At 47.0% G+C, this 18,818-nt stretch overlaps 1 protein-coding gene across 5 annotated transcripts in view; it reads left to right on the forward strand.

Moving 5' to 3' along the window:
- Positions 1-18,151, forward strand: part of LOC133356786 (membrane-associated guanylate kinase, WW and PDZ domain-containing protein 2-like) — a 132,441-nt gene extending 114,290 nt beyond the window's left edge. For 4 of the 5 annotated variants that reach the window (XM_061574465.1, XM_061574466.1, XM_061574467.1 and 1 more), the window contains 8 exons: positions 894-1,083; positions 1,929-2,219; positions 2,796-2,963; positions 3,298-3,379; positions 5,943-5,997; positions 6,543-6,686; positions 6,868-7,006; positions 12,454-18,151. In XM_061574465.1, coding sequence (XP_061430449.1) covers positions 894-1,083; positions 1,929-2,219; positions 2,796-2,963; positions 3,298-3,379; positions 5,943-5,997; positions 6,543-6,686; positions 6,868-7,006; positions 12,454-12,728 — 1,344 coding nt within the window. In that variant the 3' untranslated portion in view covers positions 12,729-18,151. Of the gene's footprint in view, positions 1-893; positions 1,084-1,928; positions 2,220-2,795; positions 2,964-3,297; positions 3,380-5,942; positions 5,998-6,542; positions 6,687-6,867; positions 7,007-9,489; positions 9,525-12,453 lie in introns of all 5 variants that reach the window. The other variant, XM_061574469.1, reaches the window with a different exon arrangement.
- Positions 18,152-18,818: the final 667 nt, after the last annotated feature.

The raw sequence follows: 18,818 nt of genomic DNA on the forward strand, positions 1-18,818 counted from the left end.
TCACCCCCCTGGATATCTCTGCTCTTTCATGGTTCATACCTTACCTTGAAGAGAACTGTGCTCACGGTATAACCACCTTCTGGTCATCGTCCCCTTTGTCACGAACCTATGAGCTCCACTCTAATGCCTGTCTCCGTAGCCTGACTATACCTCCCCCCCCCAGGCCCCCCTAATTATTCACGCACGAATGGGTGCGCACGTGCGCCGTGCCCTGCTGTCTTGCAACAATCTTAGTCAAATGATCTTCAAACCGATGTAATCGCAGGACGGCCATTTGGCCAATGTGAGTAATAAAAACAAGCAAATTATTTTTAATATTCAGTGACTGTTATCTTGACTGAGACCGTAAACTCTTGAGAACTCCGTTTAACCCTTTCGTATCAATGTATGTGGAACTTATTTTGCACTGTACATAGCTAAGCCTGCTGATTGGAGGTGTGGGGGAAGGACAACAAACTAAACATAAAAAACTGTTTTGAAAATTAGATTTGCTATTTGCCTACGTATTGTGCAAAAAAAGTTCTACGTACATACTTAACGAATCAAATCTTTAAACAAAATGCTTAACGAATAAAGCTCTTGACAAATACAATCCTTAGTAAATAAATGGGGAAAAAAATAAAAATTGTTTAAAAGGCAGATAAGCTACACAGATAGATAGGTGCAAACAAATAGAGAGAGTCCCCAACATTCGGAGAAAGATTGGTTCCATAGATGGGGAGGAGGAGGCCCATTAACCACACGGTCAGTCCCAGGCACACCGCATGTCCCTGGGTTCTGTGGAGGAAATCCGCGTCACGGGGGAGGGGGTGAGAACCTCCATGCCCTCTGACCCCCCCCCCCCCCACCATGGGCCATGGGCCGCACCCGCTCGGCAACCCGTCCGTCCTCAGATCCGCATCGGAGCCATCGTGCCGGGCGGCTCGGCCGACCTGGACGGCCGCATGCGCTCGGGCGACGAGCTGGTGTCTGTTGACGGGATCCCCGTGTCGGGGAAGTCTCACCGCAGCGTCATCGGCCTCATGCAGCAGGCGGCACGCAACGGGCTCGTGGCGCTCACCATCCACCGGCCAACCCTCTCCGGTGAGCCGACGCCTGCCAGCACCGTCACCGCCAGCGCGATGTTAACCCTTTCCCGTTCTAATGACGTACATTTACGTCTTCCTTTTTTTTCGGACGTAAAAGGCCATGTGGGAGGGTGTGTGGCACAGTTTGGCGCCAGCTATTGTACAGTGAGTGCGGTTATGTTGCTGCAGTTTTCTGCGGATGAGTACAGTACAGTCTTTAAAAACAGCGGCGCTACGCCTCTATAAATAAAATTAACGCTAACCTGCTTGCGCGCTCCGAGATTAAGCGGGAACGGGACCCGTCCTGCAACTTGCAGTCATCTCGGAACGAGAAAGGGTTCATTTCATTAAGAAAATTAGTGACGGCAATATTCGTCAACCATGTGTTGCTTTCATGTTGGTCGACGATAACCGTGAGTGCACGGAAATCCACAAAGCGTGACGATGACTACGACTACTGCCCACCAGACTATAATGGGTCTCAATGAACACGCAGACCAACATGTTTTTATAAATGTGATTAGAGGCTGACCGTGCACTAAAGAAGACTAAAAATGCTAATTGGGGGATAGGAATTGTGCATCTTTCACACCAAAATTTTGCAATTAAAAAAGCAAGAATGATTTTGCTGATGAGACATTGAATGTAGATACCCATCCTGAGTTTGGTTTATTGATCCAGTACGCTCTCCCAGAAGGCCATGTGGCTTGATGGGATGTTTACCAAAAATATTTTAATGTTTGATGTGCAGGGAGAAATTTGCGAATGAGGCATATTTTCCCACCCATTTATTTAATAACATCCGATTGCTTTGACCGCTGTCGCCGTCGACATCGTGACCTCAACTGTGTGACCTCTCAGCCGGCGCCCAGGGCGACGGGCGAGGAGGGGACGGGGTGCAGCGCGGGCCCCCCTGGAGGGAGCAGGCCCCGTACCCCGAGGCCCCGGCAGGACGTCCGTCCCCCGAGCACTACCCGGGCCCCGCCACGCGACGGGCCTTCACGCCGCCGCCGCCGCCGCCGCCGGGGGCCGACGACGCTTCCGGCGGGCACGCGCAGCCGTACGACGTGGTGATCCAGCGGCAGGAGAACGAGGGCTTCGGCTTCATCATCATCTCGTCCGTGAGCCGGCCTGACGGCGGCGCCAGCATCGGTGAGAGCACGAGCGTTTAAAAGGGAAAAAAAAGTTGTAGGAGCGTGAGCGCAAAAAAATTGGCCACCTTCGTTCGCCTCAAGCCCTCGTGCAGTCGCCCACGCCGTGTCGACGACTTGGAAACCAGCTCGGGTCCCACCAGTTCCCAAACAACTATTGAATTTCGATTTAAAGCTTTCATGACTGCAGGGATTCATCTTCTTGGTTCTTTCGGTAAAGTCACGTAGAAGGGAAATAATAAAATAATAAAAATAAAACATATAATAATTCTCACGACGTTTCGGCCACAACGCAAGCAGCCGTCCTCAGGTGAAGAACAGGTCTATCAGAAAAACGCTGAGGACGGCTGCTTGCGTTGTGGCCGAAACGTCGTGAGAATTATTTATTATGTTTTATTTTTATTATTTTATTATTTCCATTCTACGTGACTTTACCGAAAGAACCAAGAAGAATGACTATTGAGTTTGGATTACGGTGATCGAATCTGCCTCTTGCTCCTGCACCTCCTCTTCCTCCTCCCTCCTCCCCTCCCTCCTCAACCTCTCCCCCTGTCCTCCCACCCCCTGCCGAGCCCAGGTCACATCATCGAGGGGAGCCCTGCTGAGCGTGGGCGGAGGCTCAAAGTTGGGGACCGCGTGGTGGCGCTCAACGGGCGCTCCATCGTGGGGATGCCCCACGCCGACATCGTCACCTTCATCCGCGACTCGGGGCTGCGCATCACCCTCTCCGTGCTCCCTGCGCAGGGTGTGCCCCCCCCCCCACTCCCTTAAATCCGCTCCAAGCTGTGTGTCCCCCCAGCAGTTTAACTGCTATTATTTTCAGTGCTGAGAGTTTAGAAGTTACAATGTTGAGATTGGTTCATTTTGAAATAGGAAAGAGCCAAAGAACTGGGGTTGTTTTTTGTTGTTGTTTACAGTATTGTAACGCAAGTCTAATATTCATCGGCAGTTTTTGTTTGAATGTTTTTTTTTTTCCAAAGAATTCCCGGTTGTTGACCTAATTTAGACCTTTATTTTCGACTTATTTAAATTGGTACGCCGAGAGTCGTAATAATGAATGCCGATTCCATTTATTTCAGATGCCAATGTCTCCCCCTCTTTGAGTGGTTCCTCCAAGCCCAATCTGGCGTCTACATCGCCTGCCCTCCTGCTCGCTAACCGGTGAGACCTCCCAACTTCACACGTTCAGTCTACGGGTAATTCCTCGTTGAACACGGCAGAAGCCTTCCTGAAAAGTGTCGCGTAAAGCGAAGGAATTACTTGCAATGTACCGTTACAGGGCGTAACTTAATAAATAAAAACAATACAAATTTGAACCACGTTTTGCGCTATAAAATTAGCCTGCATTCATCCCATGGCGGGACAGAGATGATGATACGCCACGTACTGTATCATTCCGCGTACTGTATCGTACTGCTCAGCCGCGCAGCTCAAGAAATTAGTTCGTTGTCGACTGCTCAGAAACCACATTCTATAACAATGCATGCGTTCCACATTTAAACAGATGCGTTCCGCGTGTGAAAAGTGTTCCCAGATAGAACAACCGCGTTATCATGAAAACGCGGCTCGGGAACAATCGGTGAGGGTCGCATAGGGCCACCTTTGTGTGTGTGTTGTGTGGTGCCTCGTTAATCCAGAGAGTAATAGTCATTCAGTGACAGATGAGGTGAGATTCTTGTACAAAGCAGATGAATGGTTTTACTTGGGCCAAGAATATCGTTCCTAAATCTAACAGCAGAAACTGAAATTGGCAGCCTTGCGTGATGTTATCACTGACTGGATTCTTTATTTAAGTTGGACGTGGCCAATTTTTTTGTCAACCCAATCAACATTTTTTCCACAATGTAAACAAATGCTGCTGGGGTAACCAAGGTGTTGTAGGCCTTTGATGACCATCTTGGGTCAATTCGGTGCACTAAAACAATATTCTACACAATCATGGGCTGCTATTGATATATGTGTCGCAGGCCATGCCCTGCTGATGAGACACAAAGTCAAAACTGGGCCAACTGGTTGTGAAAGTGTAATGTCTAACGGCATTAAATGTCAACATAATGAATAGTGATGAAATGCTGTCTATCACCTCATGGTTAATTGTCTCATTACCCATAATCCACCTAGACAGCTCATGATGATTTATTAAAAATATAATTGAATATAAAATGGTAAGTACTTAAACTAAACTATTTTTTTATTTTACCAGGCGACCTGGGCACAACTGATAGCTCAAAGAAGTTGGCTTATTGTGTGGGCATTTATAGCAGCCAAATATTCTAAACGCATGTTTCTCATGGTTGTGGGAAAAATCGGAGGACCCGAAAAAAAGTCCACACGACCACGGGGAGAGAGACACTGCAAACCTAAATATACAGCAGGCGTCAGGGGTGGGATCGAACCCACGACCTCCTGTATACCAGGCAAGGGAGTTAACATCTCGCCACCGTGGCGTTTAGTGTTGCTAATTGTCATGATCTATAATACATTTTTCAGGGCTGCGAATCCATCCTTCTGAGCCCACACATGCACTGAGAAAAACGTTGAGAGCAATACCCATCAGACAGGATAAAGTAGTATTTCAAGCTTCGTCATGTGATGGAAAGCCTCTTCATCAGTCTCATCGATCAGTGGGGAGAGATCTGCGGGTGATTTAGAATCTTGGAAGAATTGAGGAAGCTAAATAGCAATGGAAATCCATGTTGAATTTAGTGCGACGTATAATTACGACAACTTTGGCGTACATGTGTAATAATCCTTCGGAGACGGCTTCGGAATCGGTCCTCTTTATTTTCACCTCCACGATACACTTATTTCACTCACGCTCCGTTGTTGGCAGACAACAGAGAGCGGGCAGACTTCACTCCAGTTCCCACCGCGCACGTGGCACCCAGAGCCCCCGTACGCGCGTGGCTCTCGCTCTGTTCGTTTCCCAGTCTGCCCTCGATCGTTCTCTCTCACTCTCTCTTAATCCCTTCGACACGTGGTCCCCCCAGCCAATCCTCCATGGACAGCCTCGACCATTCTCGATGGTTCCCTGTCACTCCCGGGACCACGCCTCTCATCCGGATCCCCATTAGCTGGGGCCCCGAATGGCCAGGCCAATCACTCCTGATGACATGCCGTGATCACGCCGGGCCCACGCTCCCTATCTCAACCCTTATTGGCTACAAAGCAGGACCGGCAAGCCAATCCCCACGTGAACCCTCTATGGCTGTTATTACACATGTACAATCTACTGCTGGATGAGGGTCTCCTTTCCCTGTGCAGGTAGTGGGCATTATTTGACCATACTTCACCACACTGGTCCGTGCGTGTTGGTGCAGGTGAATAACATGTGGGGCATAGAATTACAGTCCAACAATGGAGGTTCATCTACCGCCTTCTGATGCTGCCTACATTGTCGCCCTGTGACAGCCGATAACACCTCAGTGGCTATGCGAGCACATGTCTAGGCCCCTAACCCTGTTTCACTTCTGAGGGTAGGTGCTGACCGGGTAGTTTGGTCACAGCTAGTGGGTGTGTGTGTACATATATATTGTTACGTGTGTTTGCGTGTATATGTAGCTGTGTGTGTGCGCGTGTATATGTAGCTGTGTGTGTGCGCGTGTATATGTAGCTGTGTGTGTGCGCGTGTATATGTAGCTGTGTGTGTGCGCGTGTATATGTAGCTGTGTGTGTGCGCGCGCTTATGCATTTTGACAAATGCATCTCCGTGTGGAAATTACAGATCGGAAACCCGGCCAAGACAGGACACAAGACTCCCATCAATCACATCTACCTCGGTACTGACAGTCATTCCTTCGGTCGCATCCCTTTATCCTTCAACATTATTTAATTTGATTATGGCCACATTGATACATTACTGTCATGTGTTTTTTGTTTGTTTTAAGCCAGATGTCACCCTGGCGACACTACCCAACTCATCACCAGTGCTTGCTACTAACACCACTTGCCCCGAACATTCTACAGAGGCGACACGGGGGGAGAACTAAAATAACCTATTTGTATTTCACCAGATAAGGCCCACTGAGATGTATAGCTCTTTTTTTCAGAATCGACCTGGCCGCAAATCATAGCTCAACCAAGTGGCTTATCACGTGGAAATGTATTGCAGCCACATACTCAAAACGCACGTTGATTTTAAATATCGAGGGAAAAATCGAAAGACCCAGAGAATAATCCACGCGACAGCCCAGAAAACATGCAAACTCAAAATATACAGCAGCAGGTGTCGGGGTCGGGATCGAACCCACGACCTGCTGTATACCAGGCGAGGCGGTTAACAATCTCGCCACTGCGGCACCTCAATCTTTGTCTTTGCTCGCAGGACGGCGAGTACTTTGTGGCAGAGCTGGAGAGAGGCAACACAGGATTTGGCTTCAGCATCCGCGGCGGGAAGGAGTACAGCATGGACCTGTTCATCCTGCGCGTGGCCGAAGAGGGCCCTGCCATCAGGCAGAGCCGCATGAGGGTAAAGCCCGCGATTGTGCGGCCAGCGGGCAAAAAGTGGTGCTGGCTCCATGCTCCGATTGCGACGGGTGCAAGTGCCGGAAACTTGAACTGAATATAGCATTGGTAAAATTGCGTTTAAGGCAATAGATTGGGATCGTTGTCTTGCGCGCGCGCGTGTGTGTGTGCGTGCGCGACCATAGGTGGGAGACCAGATCATGGAGATCAACGGGGAGAGCACACGCGACATGATGCACGCTCGCGCCATCGAGCTCATCAAGAGCGGGGGCCGAAGGGCACGGCTCCTGCTGAAGCGTGGCACGGGCCAAGTGCCAGACTGCGGTGAGGGTCGCGTGGGGCGCTTGCCAAAAAAAATTCCCACCCTCGCCGCCGATGCCGTGTAAAAAAATGACTCGATCGCAATCAACGCGCAGTAATCGCCACCCCCCTGCTGGCAGGCACTTTTGCAGGCTGGTGTTTAAATCGTCTTGTGCCGCGCAGGGACAAGGCTGCCTGCCATTAGGCTAAAGAAAAACTCCGCTCCGAGACGTTCCGTTACTTTATGGACGGAGTAATATGAACGCGCGTGCCATTGTGTTATGATCTTAGTCTGTGCCTCCGCTCCATTCAACGTAGAAGTTTTCAGAACAAATAAGACATTTTCATACAAAGATGCGTTACGATGGTGGATTGTTATGGGGGCTACGTTGTGGGCAAAACACATAGTTGCGCGTTACTTCCATGCCTCCGCCTCTATACTGCCCAGTCTTCAACAACCCCCACCAACTCAACCAGCGTGGTGAAGTATGGTCTAATAACACCGCACGACCCGCACAGCATAGCAAGGCCCTCGTCCAGCAGTGGATTGACAAAGCGGCCGTTTATGTAAACACTTTGGATTGTAATCATAAATGTAATAAAAAACAACGTTCCGTTGTGCTATATATAAATAATGTAGCCTTTTTGTCCTTCAGCCTATTTATACACGTAGGTGGAACTTTTTTTTCGCACCGTACATAGCCAACCATGCTAATCGGGGGGTTAGCAACGGTTGACTACGTACAGATCGAATGCTTTTGAAAAGCATTGCCCGAGAAGGCCGCTATAGGCTGATGGACCAAAGTGGAGTTTTTTATTTATGCGTGGCGAAACGGACGCCTGGTACGTCTTTAATGTTTCATGTCCCCTCCCTGCTGTGACTCCTCCTCCTGTTCTCTCCTTACACTGTCCTGTTCTATCTTCTTGGTTCTTTCGGTAAAGTTACGTGACTTTACCGAAAGAACCAAGAAGATGAATCCCTGCAGTCACGAAAGCTTTAAATCGAAATGTAACTGTTCTGTTCTACTCTACAGCTGGCGATCATTTGTTTACCCTCTTCCCAATAACCTGTCGATTTTAAAACTGTCGGCACTGACATTGCTTGCTTGGCTATTTCCCGAAGGCTAATTGGAGCGACGGGCTATGGCCCCTCGAGCTGCCCAATGTAAAGTCGCCGGGTCTCCAGTTGCAAGCAGGAGTAATCGCTCCGCTTGCGTGTGATGGCATACGTGGTTAATGTACTGCAATACGAATCCAGTGACCCGAGTTCGTTTCCCGGTCACGGATAACATCAATGGCGAATACTATATAAAACCAACATCACGGTTACCAACTCCCACTGACACGGGGTGGTGAAGTATGGTCAACCAACATCCATGACCGATATGGCATGGGGCAGCCTGCATCCAGCAGTAGATTCACTAAGGGGTGTGAGCTATTTATTTTTATTTGAATTTATAATTTAAAGAAGTGCGTATTTTCTGATCTTCAGTGGGGATTATTTGTTGGAATAATAAGTGTTGCCATATTCGCCGGATTACAAGCATGTTTTCTTGTCTGTGACTTTATTTTGCAGCACTTTTGCGCAAATCTCACGTTCTCACCACTCTATTCGTGAATGCTTTTTCACGCAGATGCCTCTCCATGATGCTAACCGCTAACTCACCGCGCACGTTCGTATGCTGTTCATCATTTTAACTGCGGTGGCTTCAAGTTCGCTTTAATCCGAGCTAAATTTCTCATGCTATTTATTCCGGAACGCACTGGAAGGCTAGCATGGGGTATGGATTATTGCCGTAAGGCACTAGCACCAGAGCACAGGGTATGCCTATCCATAATAATAATCCTATGTTAATGGCAAGATGGATGTGGCATGCCAACTAAAACTGTTTCTGGCTGAAGTTGAGCACTGGATTTAATAATGAATGTTTTAATATTTCAGCCAAGAACAGACATTAACAAAATATTTACTTTAGTTCGAGATGCAGTACAAACTGTAATGATCCCTGATGTTTTAGCCGCGGAGTACTCGCACGTCAAGAATATTAATGCAGAGCAAATGTCGGGTGGTCCTGGATGATTGGGCTTTAAAATCAGGACCTGATCAGAGGAAGTCTTTATCAGTCTCGGGGTTTTAATTTTATCTCCAAAATAAATGTAGAGGTAATAATTATTATTTCTGTTTTACGAGGAAGGAGGACAACCCCAAAAACTGTTCGATGTGAATTTCCAGGACACAAAGCCTTGGGCCACAATCACGCAAGACTATGGCAAAGGCCCTACATTGCACAGACGAATATAGTCTACCAGTAGGAGGCAATATTTATTTGTGGTTTTACCAAATTAACGAACATAACCGCAGCAATTGTTTTCCTAGGCTGCATCTTTAATGCATGAATAAATACGTTTTGGTTTACCGTTGAAGTCTCGGTGGCCTTGCGGATTAATGACACTTGCATGGTTTTAATTTCTTCACCTAAAACTAACAATTCTCTTCTTGTTTTCAGGAAACCTTTTAGGAATGTGACATCACTAGTGAAAGGTAAAACATTAAGCTATTCTATTTTGTTTTGTTTTAACCTCCCTGCTTCTGTTTTGTGTGTTACTCGGAACCAATGCTGGCTTTTCCCAACGTGCAATCTGGCTTCACTTTTCAATTGACCCGAGCTATGGTGTAAAACACTCGGATGCTGCCACAGCAGTGTAACGGTCGGCACAACTGGACCTGCAATCCAGAGGTTGCCGGTTGGGTTTCACCTCCCGGTGTGCCGCAGTTGAAACGACAACTGATGCAAGTTTTCTAAATCGCACCCTCCTCCGCTACCACCGCCACAAACAGCAGTGTAAATGGGTTCACCACAGTCGATCGGCGCCTGTGGTCGAGGTAAATGTGGGGTACTCGCACCTCTACCAAGGTGTCTGGCCTGCGTGGAAGAGTAGGCCAAAATAACCCCGTGACGGAGGCTCCTCTGGAGCGCCCTCGAGTGGGAGCCCATTCGGCCAGCAGTGATGTGGGTGAGAAATTGCAGGGGGCTGCACCTGTACCTGTTCACCATTTGTAGTCTTGATATCACCAACAGGAATGAACTGCAGGGAACGATTTAAGGGGTTCATAGAGATGGCTGCACAATTGGGCTCAAGACAAATACGAACAAAACAAAAGTCGTATACAGCAAGTGGGATAAGATGTTTTTTTTTTGCCGATAAAATATATATTCCTAGGGAAACTTTCGAAGGCGACTTGAGATCAAAATGATCAAATGGAGGCGAACAAGAGCAGGAAGGAGCACTCCGGAGAGCTGATTTTGTTTTTTTGTATCATGATAAGCAACATACCCACTTGTCTAATAATGAAATTTGCAATCCGAGACAGACAGGAACGCGTGGTTTGCGGGGGGATGGGACGATTTGGACATCATACTCATGATGGCTGTTAAAGAAATAGTGGCAACTGGCCTTGTGCAGTACACTGCTGGAACAGATTGACCGTTGGATGAGACTGATAAAGGAATGGCAGCCAAAGCAGACATCCGATAGTACCTCCTATTAGCACAGTTGGCTATGTATGGTGCGAAAGAAGTTCAGAATATATACAGACCTGTCGTAATCACGTGCATGAGAGGAAATGGATTGTGGTATCACGGCACCATTCTGGATCGCAATGGCATGTTGAGGCCTTCATCCAGCAGTGGATTGATCATGGCTGAAGATGATTATTAGGCATACATTACCTTTTAGGCTTATGGAACAAATGAGACAGAACAAAAGAGAGATACTTTGCCAAAAACACGCTCGGAACAAGATGTAAAAAGGAATAACATTTGTATTGAATCTCGACCATGGATTTTGGCAGGCGTGTGATGCATCACTGCGTGCAATGATTGGTTTGCCACCCACACGTTTAGTTCGAGACAGCGTGTGCCACCTTCTGGGGACATTCAGGAGGATTTACAGCCACCTCCTTCGCTCGTGCGTGGAGGCGGCCTTTTGACACCAATTTTCAACGGGAGAGACATCCCTTGAAGGATGCTTGCGAAAATCCACAAATACGATGACGCACACAATTATACAGCTGTGGCAGCACAACATGTTTGTTCACGGTGGCTTCCGGGCCTGGCGTATTCTCCGACCCGTTGTGCTTAGGAGAGATGTCCCTTTGCGATGCCGCCCGCCTCTGCCGTCACGCTGGTTCTGGCCAAAAATCCAAATCGTTTTCCGACCGAACGTGACGTTAAGGACCACTCCGAGAAATTACATTGCTTAGTTGCAATTAGCTGGCACTGCCAGCAGTTGCGGTGGTGGGGGGGGGGGTTAGCCTATGGCTTGGCGTGTGTTTAACCGCTTCCACTTGGCTTTCTCCCTCGCTCCCTGAGAGAAACCCAAGCTCGCAAGGGAGGCGGGAGTTGAAGGTTAAATTAAATGGCACTCCGCTAATGTATTGCTTGCTAGAAACTTTTTAACAAGCGCGGCCGGCGCAGAAGCCACGCGCGCTGCCGTATTCTAAATGCATTATTCCAACGAGCAATTGCTGCTGTCGGTGATCGATATCGCTTACAGCGCAAGGCGGTCGTTGTTCTCGATGAGTGCGTGAGTGACCGATGTCAATTCTAACGCTGTCGCAGGAAGTGCTCGCAAGCTGAAATGTAGCACGGCTGTTTAAACCTGAGTATTACAAAAATCTGAAAAAACCAACACGTGAAAGTTCGATGCCCTGAAAAATGTACAGCCCGGAGGTCGATTGGTTTTACTCAACCTAAAATTCTTTATTGCTTTAAGTCTCATGCTCAAAACACACACGTACAAGTCCTGCATTCTCGATAAACCAATTTAAATTGATCGTTGGTGCCTGACACTAAAGCCAATAGAAAACAAGCATCGCTCACTACCGGCCACGAGTTTATATATATCTCGCATTTTTCAAGTATTTAATGGATTTGATTTTGCAAACTTCAGAGAGTCCGCTTCAATCAACGAGCCATCGTTATCTGCCAAGTGTTGCTGTCATCATGCGCTGTGTCGTCTATAGCTGGCACGAATAATCCAAGAGGTCGAGCGATGGACAAAAAAAAATTGTTATCGGCCATCGTGCTGACGATGACGCCTCTAAAATAATCTGCTGTCATGGCGGCTTGAGTATTGCGAATTGTTAACTAGCTCGTCTGGTATGCAAGAGGTCGTGGGTTCAATCCTGACCCTAATGCCTTTTTTTTTGGAGTTTGCATGTCTATTTCCTTGTGATTGTGTGGATTTTTCTCCGGTTCCCTTCCACAATTTGAATCAACACTCGTTTAGAGTATTTGGCTGCACTAAATTTCCATGCGATAAGCCACTTTGTTGTTGAGCTATCGTTTGTGGCCAGCTCACTTCTGAAAAAGAGCTATATAGCTCAGTGGGCCTTACCTGGTAAAACAAACAAACATTTGAGTTTCTGTTAAGTTTATTCGCCCGCATCTTTGCCGATTCTGCCGCAGATGCCTCCGAGGGAGCGCCGAGAACGTGGGACAGGGGCTTGTGCCTCCCCTCCTCCCCGTTCGACCGGCGCGATCGCCTGGGCCAGGGAATGACTACGGAGTCGCGCGGCGGCCGAGCCGGCTCCGTCCGAGCCCAGCCCTCGACCCCGTGCGCACCCCCCGGAGAGCTCGCGTCCCGGCGGCGACGACGTGCGGACTCGCTGCCCCGCGCCAGCACGGGACCCCCGGGACCCTGGAGGGTGCCGGCACTGAGCAGAGTTGCCGTTGTCAAGTAGCCGGCCACCGCGGCGGTGACGCCGGGATACGGACCCGGCCAACTCTGGCCTCCTGAGCTAACACGGCCTCTGATACCCCCTTTTCCACTGGCACACCTGAGCGAAGCCAGCACGGGGGCCCTCACAGTAACAGGTGGTTTTCCACTGGCTATTTGCTGCGCCGAGCCAGAACCAAACTGTGGTCTTGGGGCCAAGCAGGACCAGGGGTGGGGATAATGACACTTTGGTTGTGTTTCATGTCGGTCGCTACGCCGAGAACACGGCATTCGCCATGTCCATCTGTGTACACCTCGACTCGTCCATTGTGGTTGTGACATCGGTGGCACGGCTCGGCTCGGCTTCTGCAGTGGAAAAATAACCCGTCGCCTCCTGAGCCACCGCCGGGCTGGCTCGGCATGGCCCCGGCACGGCTCTGTTGTGCCAGTGGAAAAAAGTTGTAACCGATGCTGGACGTAATGAGGTACCCCCTGTGCTGGTGTGCACGAGCTTTTTTTGCCTGCCCTCCGATAAATGAAGTGCCCCCCCCCCCACCAGACTGTGCGAGCCCCTCAACAAACGAAGTGGTACGGGCTCGCTTTCTCTTGTAACCTGCAAGCATCACCTCCATGCATCATGCGCTGCTACCTCTTTACGTGACCGCCACGGCCACCCGCTCTCCCTCCATGTGAAGTAACGTAACGCCCATTGTTATTATTATCATCATCATCCCTGTAGCCGCTGCATAGCCGCTGCGATGAGTCGGCGCGCGCCTCCGCGTTTCACGTTGTCCGCCCCTTGATGAAGCTCGCGGCAAATGAAATCCCTCGGCCGGCTTGCCGATTTTGCTTTCGTCGGCGAGCCCCGGTCCGCTCCTGTTGCACAATCTTCACACAAACTTTTACAGAGTCAGTTGTGCTGCAGCTGCAGCACTCCGTCGCCTTGCTCGGAGGTGGGGGACGCCGACGATGTGCCGGGCGACGCCCGTTAGAAGCCGTGCGATGAGGGCACCGTGCACGCTGGCCGCTCGGATGATTATTTTTGTTGTTCGCGTTCGTGCGAAAACGGCGACGCTCCGATTTTGAACCAAATTCTCGAAACCTGCACGGTCACTCGTCGCGTCTGGTGCAGTTTTGCCGGCATGAAACAGCGGCAGACCAAATGGGGGGCCCCCGTCATCGATGCGTTTGTAATAGCCCTCGCGTTGCTTTGACGCGGGAAAACTATCCCGAACGATTTTGGTTCGTGCGAGCAACGTGCCAAGAAGCGTTAATGCGAATGTCGAAGCCAGTTCTCGCCGTATTGGGCCACAGGGTCCGACCGGCAGTTGTGGCAGAGGAATAATAATGTTATCGGGCATCCGAGCGACTTGAGAATGCTAAGGCATGCATGCAAAGCCCTCCCTGCGGGAGGAGGCTTGCAAAGTTTTAGGAATGGGAAGAAAGTCACAAAGTCACTGTGACATCTCCAAAAATAGCTCTGTAGACGTCAGGGCGAGTAGTCTATCACATGGGCAAGCCACATTCAACTTAACACTGGCATTTATCTACATTTAGCCACGGGTCTTTTAAACATATATAAATTTTACTATAATTTTTTCGTTTGTCTTCTGAAATAATTATACGATAGCATTTAATTCTGCCACTTAATGGCTTGTATGATTTGTTAATGCAGCTTACAGACTCCCTCGGTCTGATTATGTAATCTTTGGGAATATTTCGTGTGCACCGTTCACTACTGTAATTTGCTTAAACTTTTAGTTTTTGTATTTATTTTAAGTATACAGAAACATTCCTTGCACGCGTTCACAAATATTATTTCCGTTTATAGCCACGAGTTCACCTTTTTACTGTAGACCATCGTAAAACAATGAACTTTTTTTACATTGTATTTTTGTACTGGGAATATTGTTACAATCAACATTATTGAATTTCACATGAAAGTAAAAACCACTGGTTTGGTTCGTGGGTGAACGAAGAAGAAAATGCCATCAGATTTCAGTTCTGTTTTTCTAAATTGCAGAATATTAGCCATTCTTTGCCCACAAAACATCAGCAGAAACTGCCTTTTCCACCAAAACGTGAATTAAGTCCCAAGTGTATTTTTCAAGTCAAAGCCGATTCCTGATCATCCATTTTTCAAGCGCGTGGATTTCAGATCTTCAGCCTTGCAGAGACCAATACCGCTGAAAGTATTTTGTGTGCTTCTAAAAATGACATGACAACCACTGTGAGTGTGTGTGTGTGTCTGCTAAACTTGAAAACGAAAAGTTTTCATCCTATTAATTGAAATCCGACTGATGAGATGTCAAATTGTTTGTGGGCCACATATATGATTAGTCGTGATTTTTTGCAACCAAAAGTGATGTCACCCAATGCCACGATACCACGTGGTGGGAAAAAAAGCACGGATGTGGCATAAGAACAGTGACATCTTTTCCTGTGATGACATCCTTTTGGATCGATAGAGAAAAATACAATTCGAACCAATCCAACAAGTGTATCTCGGCCTGATTTTCGGATATTTCGGACCAATCTGAAAATTAGGGAAACATCCCTTGTTTTTATATATATTTATATTTGCTCATCTTGCCAAGTGCATATCATTTTTCACAATCGTCAACAAGCAAGTGGCTTGAGTGGCAGGCTAATTGAGAACATTTTAATGTGTATGTCATGCAACTCTGAACTGTATTGATGCCCCACTGAAGTCATAATGAGGTAATCAAAGCTTTTAGACCAATCTAAATGCAATAATGAAATAGTTTAAAACTCTCCCGAACGCTCTGTCAAAGGTGGTCAGTCTGAATGGTTCAAACATTAAATTATGCGTGAGCTCAGGTACGTATGTATGTTGAACTTTTTTTCTGCCGTACGTAGCCAATCATGCTAATCGGAGGTGCGGGGGAAAACACAACAAACTAAACAGAAAATAACTTGGAAAAAAATTCGTTTTCAATTTAGAATGAGGTAGTTGATATGTCATCGCGGTTCTCCCACGCGCGCGCACACACTGTCTTTGATGTCGTTTCACAGGAACAAAATCAAGTAGGCGTTAATGTTGTCAAACGTGGGGGGCTACGCAATTCTTCCACCTCGGCCAATCCAACACGCAGATGACGGGTCGTCATAAATTAGTGGGGTTTCTATAAACGGATCGCCTTGTACTAACACACGGGTGGAGATACGCTCAAGCGCCACTCTGTTCACATTAGGACCGTTGTGAGCTCAAATGCCATTGGGGGTCCTACTCGAAGCATGATCCTTCTGAAGGCATTAGTGTACCACTTTGTGGAGAGTCAACATTGGTTTGCCCTATGCAGTTGCTAGCTCAGGACTGGCAGTGTAGATATAAGCCCCAACCTTTCTTCCTAGGAACCATGGAAATACTTTGGGCTCCTGCCCGGATTTGGGCCAAGTGGAAATATAGCCCCAAAATAACTCGCCTGTACTTTAGATAAAACCCACAGTACAAACGAATTAATCACACTCCCGAGGTCCACGGAAAACGGTTCATTAACCCACTTGTAATACTGCCATCTCCCGGCAAAACATGCAGTCCAGTGGCTTTTGTGGAGTTTCACGGATAAACACATTGCAACAAAAAAAAAACTTTGCTTTCAGAGCACCATATTGCATTTGTGCGGCACCGGACGAGTTTTAAATCTTGCGCCAATAGAAACTTTTAGTGATTAATTCATTTTCACCTGCACAACAGTTGTTGCCACGTCTGTGTGGGAGAGCTGTAAGTGACACGGCAGTTCGTTCTTGCTCCTTCAACTCTGGGGCATGTTTTTTTTTTTAACTAATAATATTCATCGCAAATGTTGCTCACATTTTTTGAGTTGCTGCAGATTTTCTAAGGAATTGATATTTGACTGAAATTGACAGAACAAATACATTTGCCTCCTAATTAGCGGTTTCACACAGCTCAAATGTTTACTGTTTAGAACCGTGTTAATGGAAAACTAGTTTGTGGGTAATAACCAGTGCTTGATTTTTGTCTTATGAATGGTCACTCATGACGGACATGGCGTGGGGGAGACCTTCATCCAGCAGTGGATTGACGAAGGGCTGTCAGTTATATTTTTATGCATTTATCATTGTAATAAATGAGGGGTATGTGCATTATATCTGTTGATCTTGGGTAGGATAATTATTTTTTGGGGAATAATCATTATTACCATATTCTCCAAATCATAAGATGCTCTAAAAAGTAAAACTCACCCCAAACTTGGGCGTGTGAATCCAGTAGTGATACAAATCTGGTCTCGCACACACACGCCTTACCCGATTATCAAAATTATGCATCCCACAAAATGTGCTTGAAAATATGGGGGCAATGAAGTGTCTTATATTCCAGACAATATGGTAATAATATCGTTCAGTGTGTCACTTGTGCCTGCCTGTCTGCTAATCTTTGCCTCAATGCGTCCCTATTGTTCTACTTGTTCATAGGTGTGGATGTATTGGAAAGTGTGACCACTTTAAGTATTACTGATGCTATGAGCTTGAACAGAAGATGTTTAGTGAATACATTCACACATACTCGCTCAATATGAAATCTTTATCTCTCATTGCCCCAAATCGGCCAATTTATAATCTTACTTCTCTGTGGTACGTGGCAAAACACTGACCTGGTTCCAAATACTCGCCATGACTGCTGTGTCATTGTGCATTGCTTTATAGATCTTTCAGAATTACAATTGATGCTACGTAGACAAAGGAAAGATAGTGTCCAGAAGTGTGGAGTATTTCCACGAACAATTATAAATTCAAATAGTTTTCACAAGGCATGCAAACGTTTATAATTTGCACACTCATTTTATGCACCGACTTGTATTGGTTTATGTTAAGTAATCCCAATAGATATTTTAATGTTATCCCATTCTCAATCCCTTTTTGTTTGTTCTTTAGCATGTAGTCTTGTACACGGATGTCAGCCTATTAAGCTGTACCTGTTCATGACATACACACAATCTCATGCCAAAGTTTACATATGAATAGACGTCATGTGCCGACTTGTAATACCGGGGCAATCAAGAACAGCTGCTCATTAATCTATAGAAGAAGTTGGTATGTTGGACCTATAATTAACCAATACATGTATTAGGTCTAAATAATGACGGTGGTAAGCACACTTCAGATGGGGGACTGTCTTGTTAAAAAAAAAAAGTGTGAATGTAAACGATGCTGCCCAGAGCTTTCTGGGTACCAGGATTGGAGGCCAAGGGAATGACGCTCCTATTCATTAGTGACAAAGAAACAGGTCTCTTGTGAGTAAACAAAAAAAATATATATTTTACAAGGTAAGGCCCACTAAGCCCATAGCTATTTTTCAGAAGCGACCTGGCCACAAATGATAGCTCAACGAAGTGGCTTATCATGTGCGAATTTATAGCAGCCAACTGCTCAAAACCACATGTTTCTAAATATGGAGGAATAAAACCGGAGGACCTGGAGAAAAATCAAACCCACAACCTCCTTCGTACCAGGCGAGGGAGTTAACATCTTGCCACTGTGGCACCCCAGGGCAAAGCGCCCACTCTCCTCCCCTCGGTGGCCCTGCATGTCAATACCTGAGGTTTTTAGGTTTCATTTTCCAACACTTTGCACAGACCACCGCCTCAAAATAACTAAAACAGTTGAGCTGCTGGTCTGGATAAGCCTGAGAGCGTTTTGGTCATGCAATGCTGCGCAACTTTGTACGTTGTTAAATATGCTAGCTTCTAGCCTGCATTGATTTTTCTTTTGTTTTGTTTTTTTTGGTCATTTACAGATTTGGCTTGTAGTATAACCAATTACAATTACATGACGTGTATTTAACAACCCTCTATTTGAACCTGCCAAGGAAAATAACCACATTCAACATTTAAACAAATTGTCAGGGATGTCGCCAAATTTGTTAGCGCTTTACACGCGCGCGCATGACGTTGAGCAAAAGTGTGCACGTGCACACGAGCTCAAAGTAAAAGCGCAGCCTTAAAATGTCTTTCGATTTAAAGCTTTCGTGACTGCAGGGATTCATCTTCTTGGTTTTTTCGGTAAAGTCACGTGACTTTACCGAAAGAACCAAGAAGGTTAAAATGTCTTGCTCACGTCACTGTTGGCACAA

Source organism: Lethenteron reissneri, chromosome 55, assembly GCF_015708825.2.
Source record: "Lethenteron reissneri isolate LAM-NWPU_2019-01 chromosome 55, ASM1570882v1, whole genome shotgun sequence".
NCBI classification, from domain to species: domain Eukaryota; kingdom Metazoa; phylum Chordata; class Hyperoartia; order Petromyzontiformes; family Petromyzontidae; genus Lethenteron; species Lethenteron reissneri.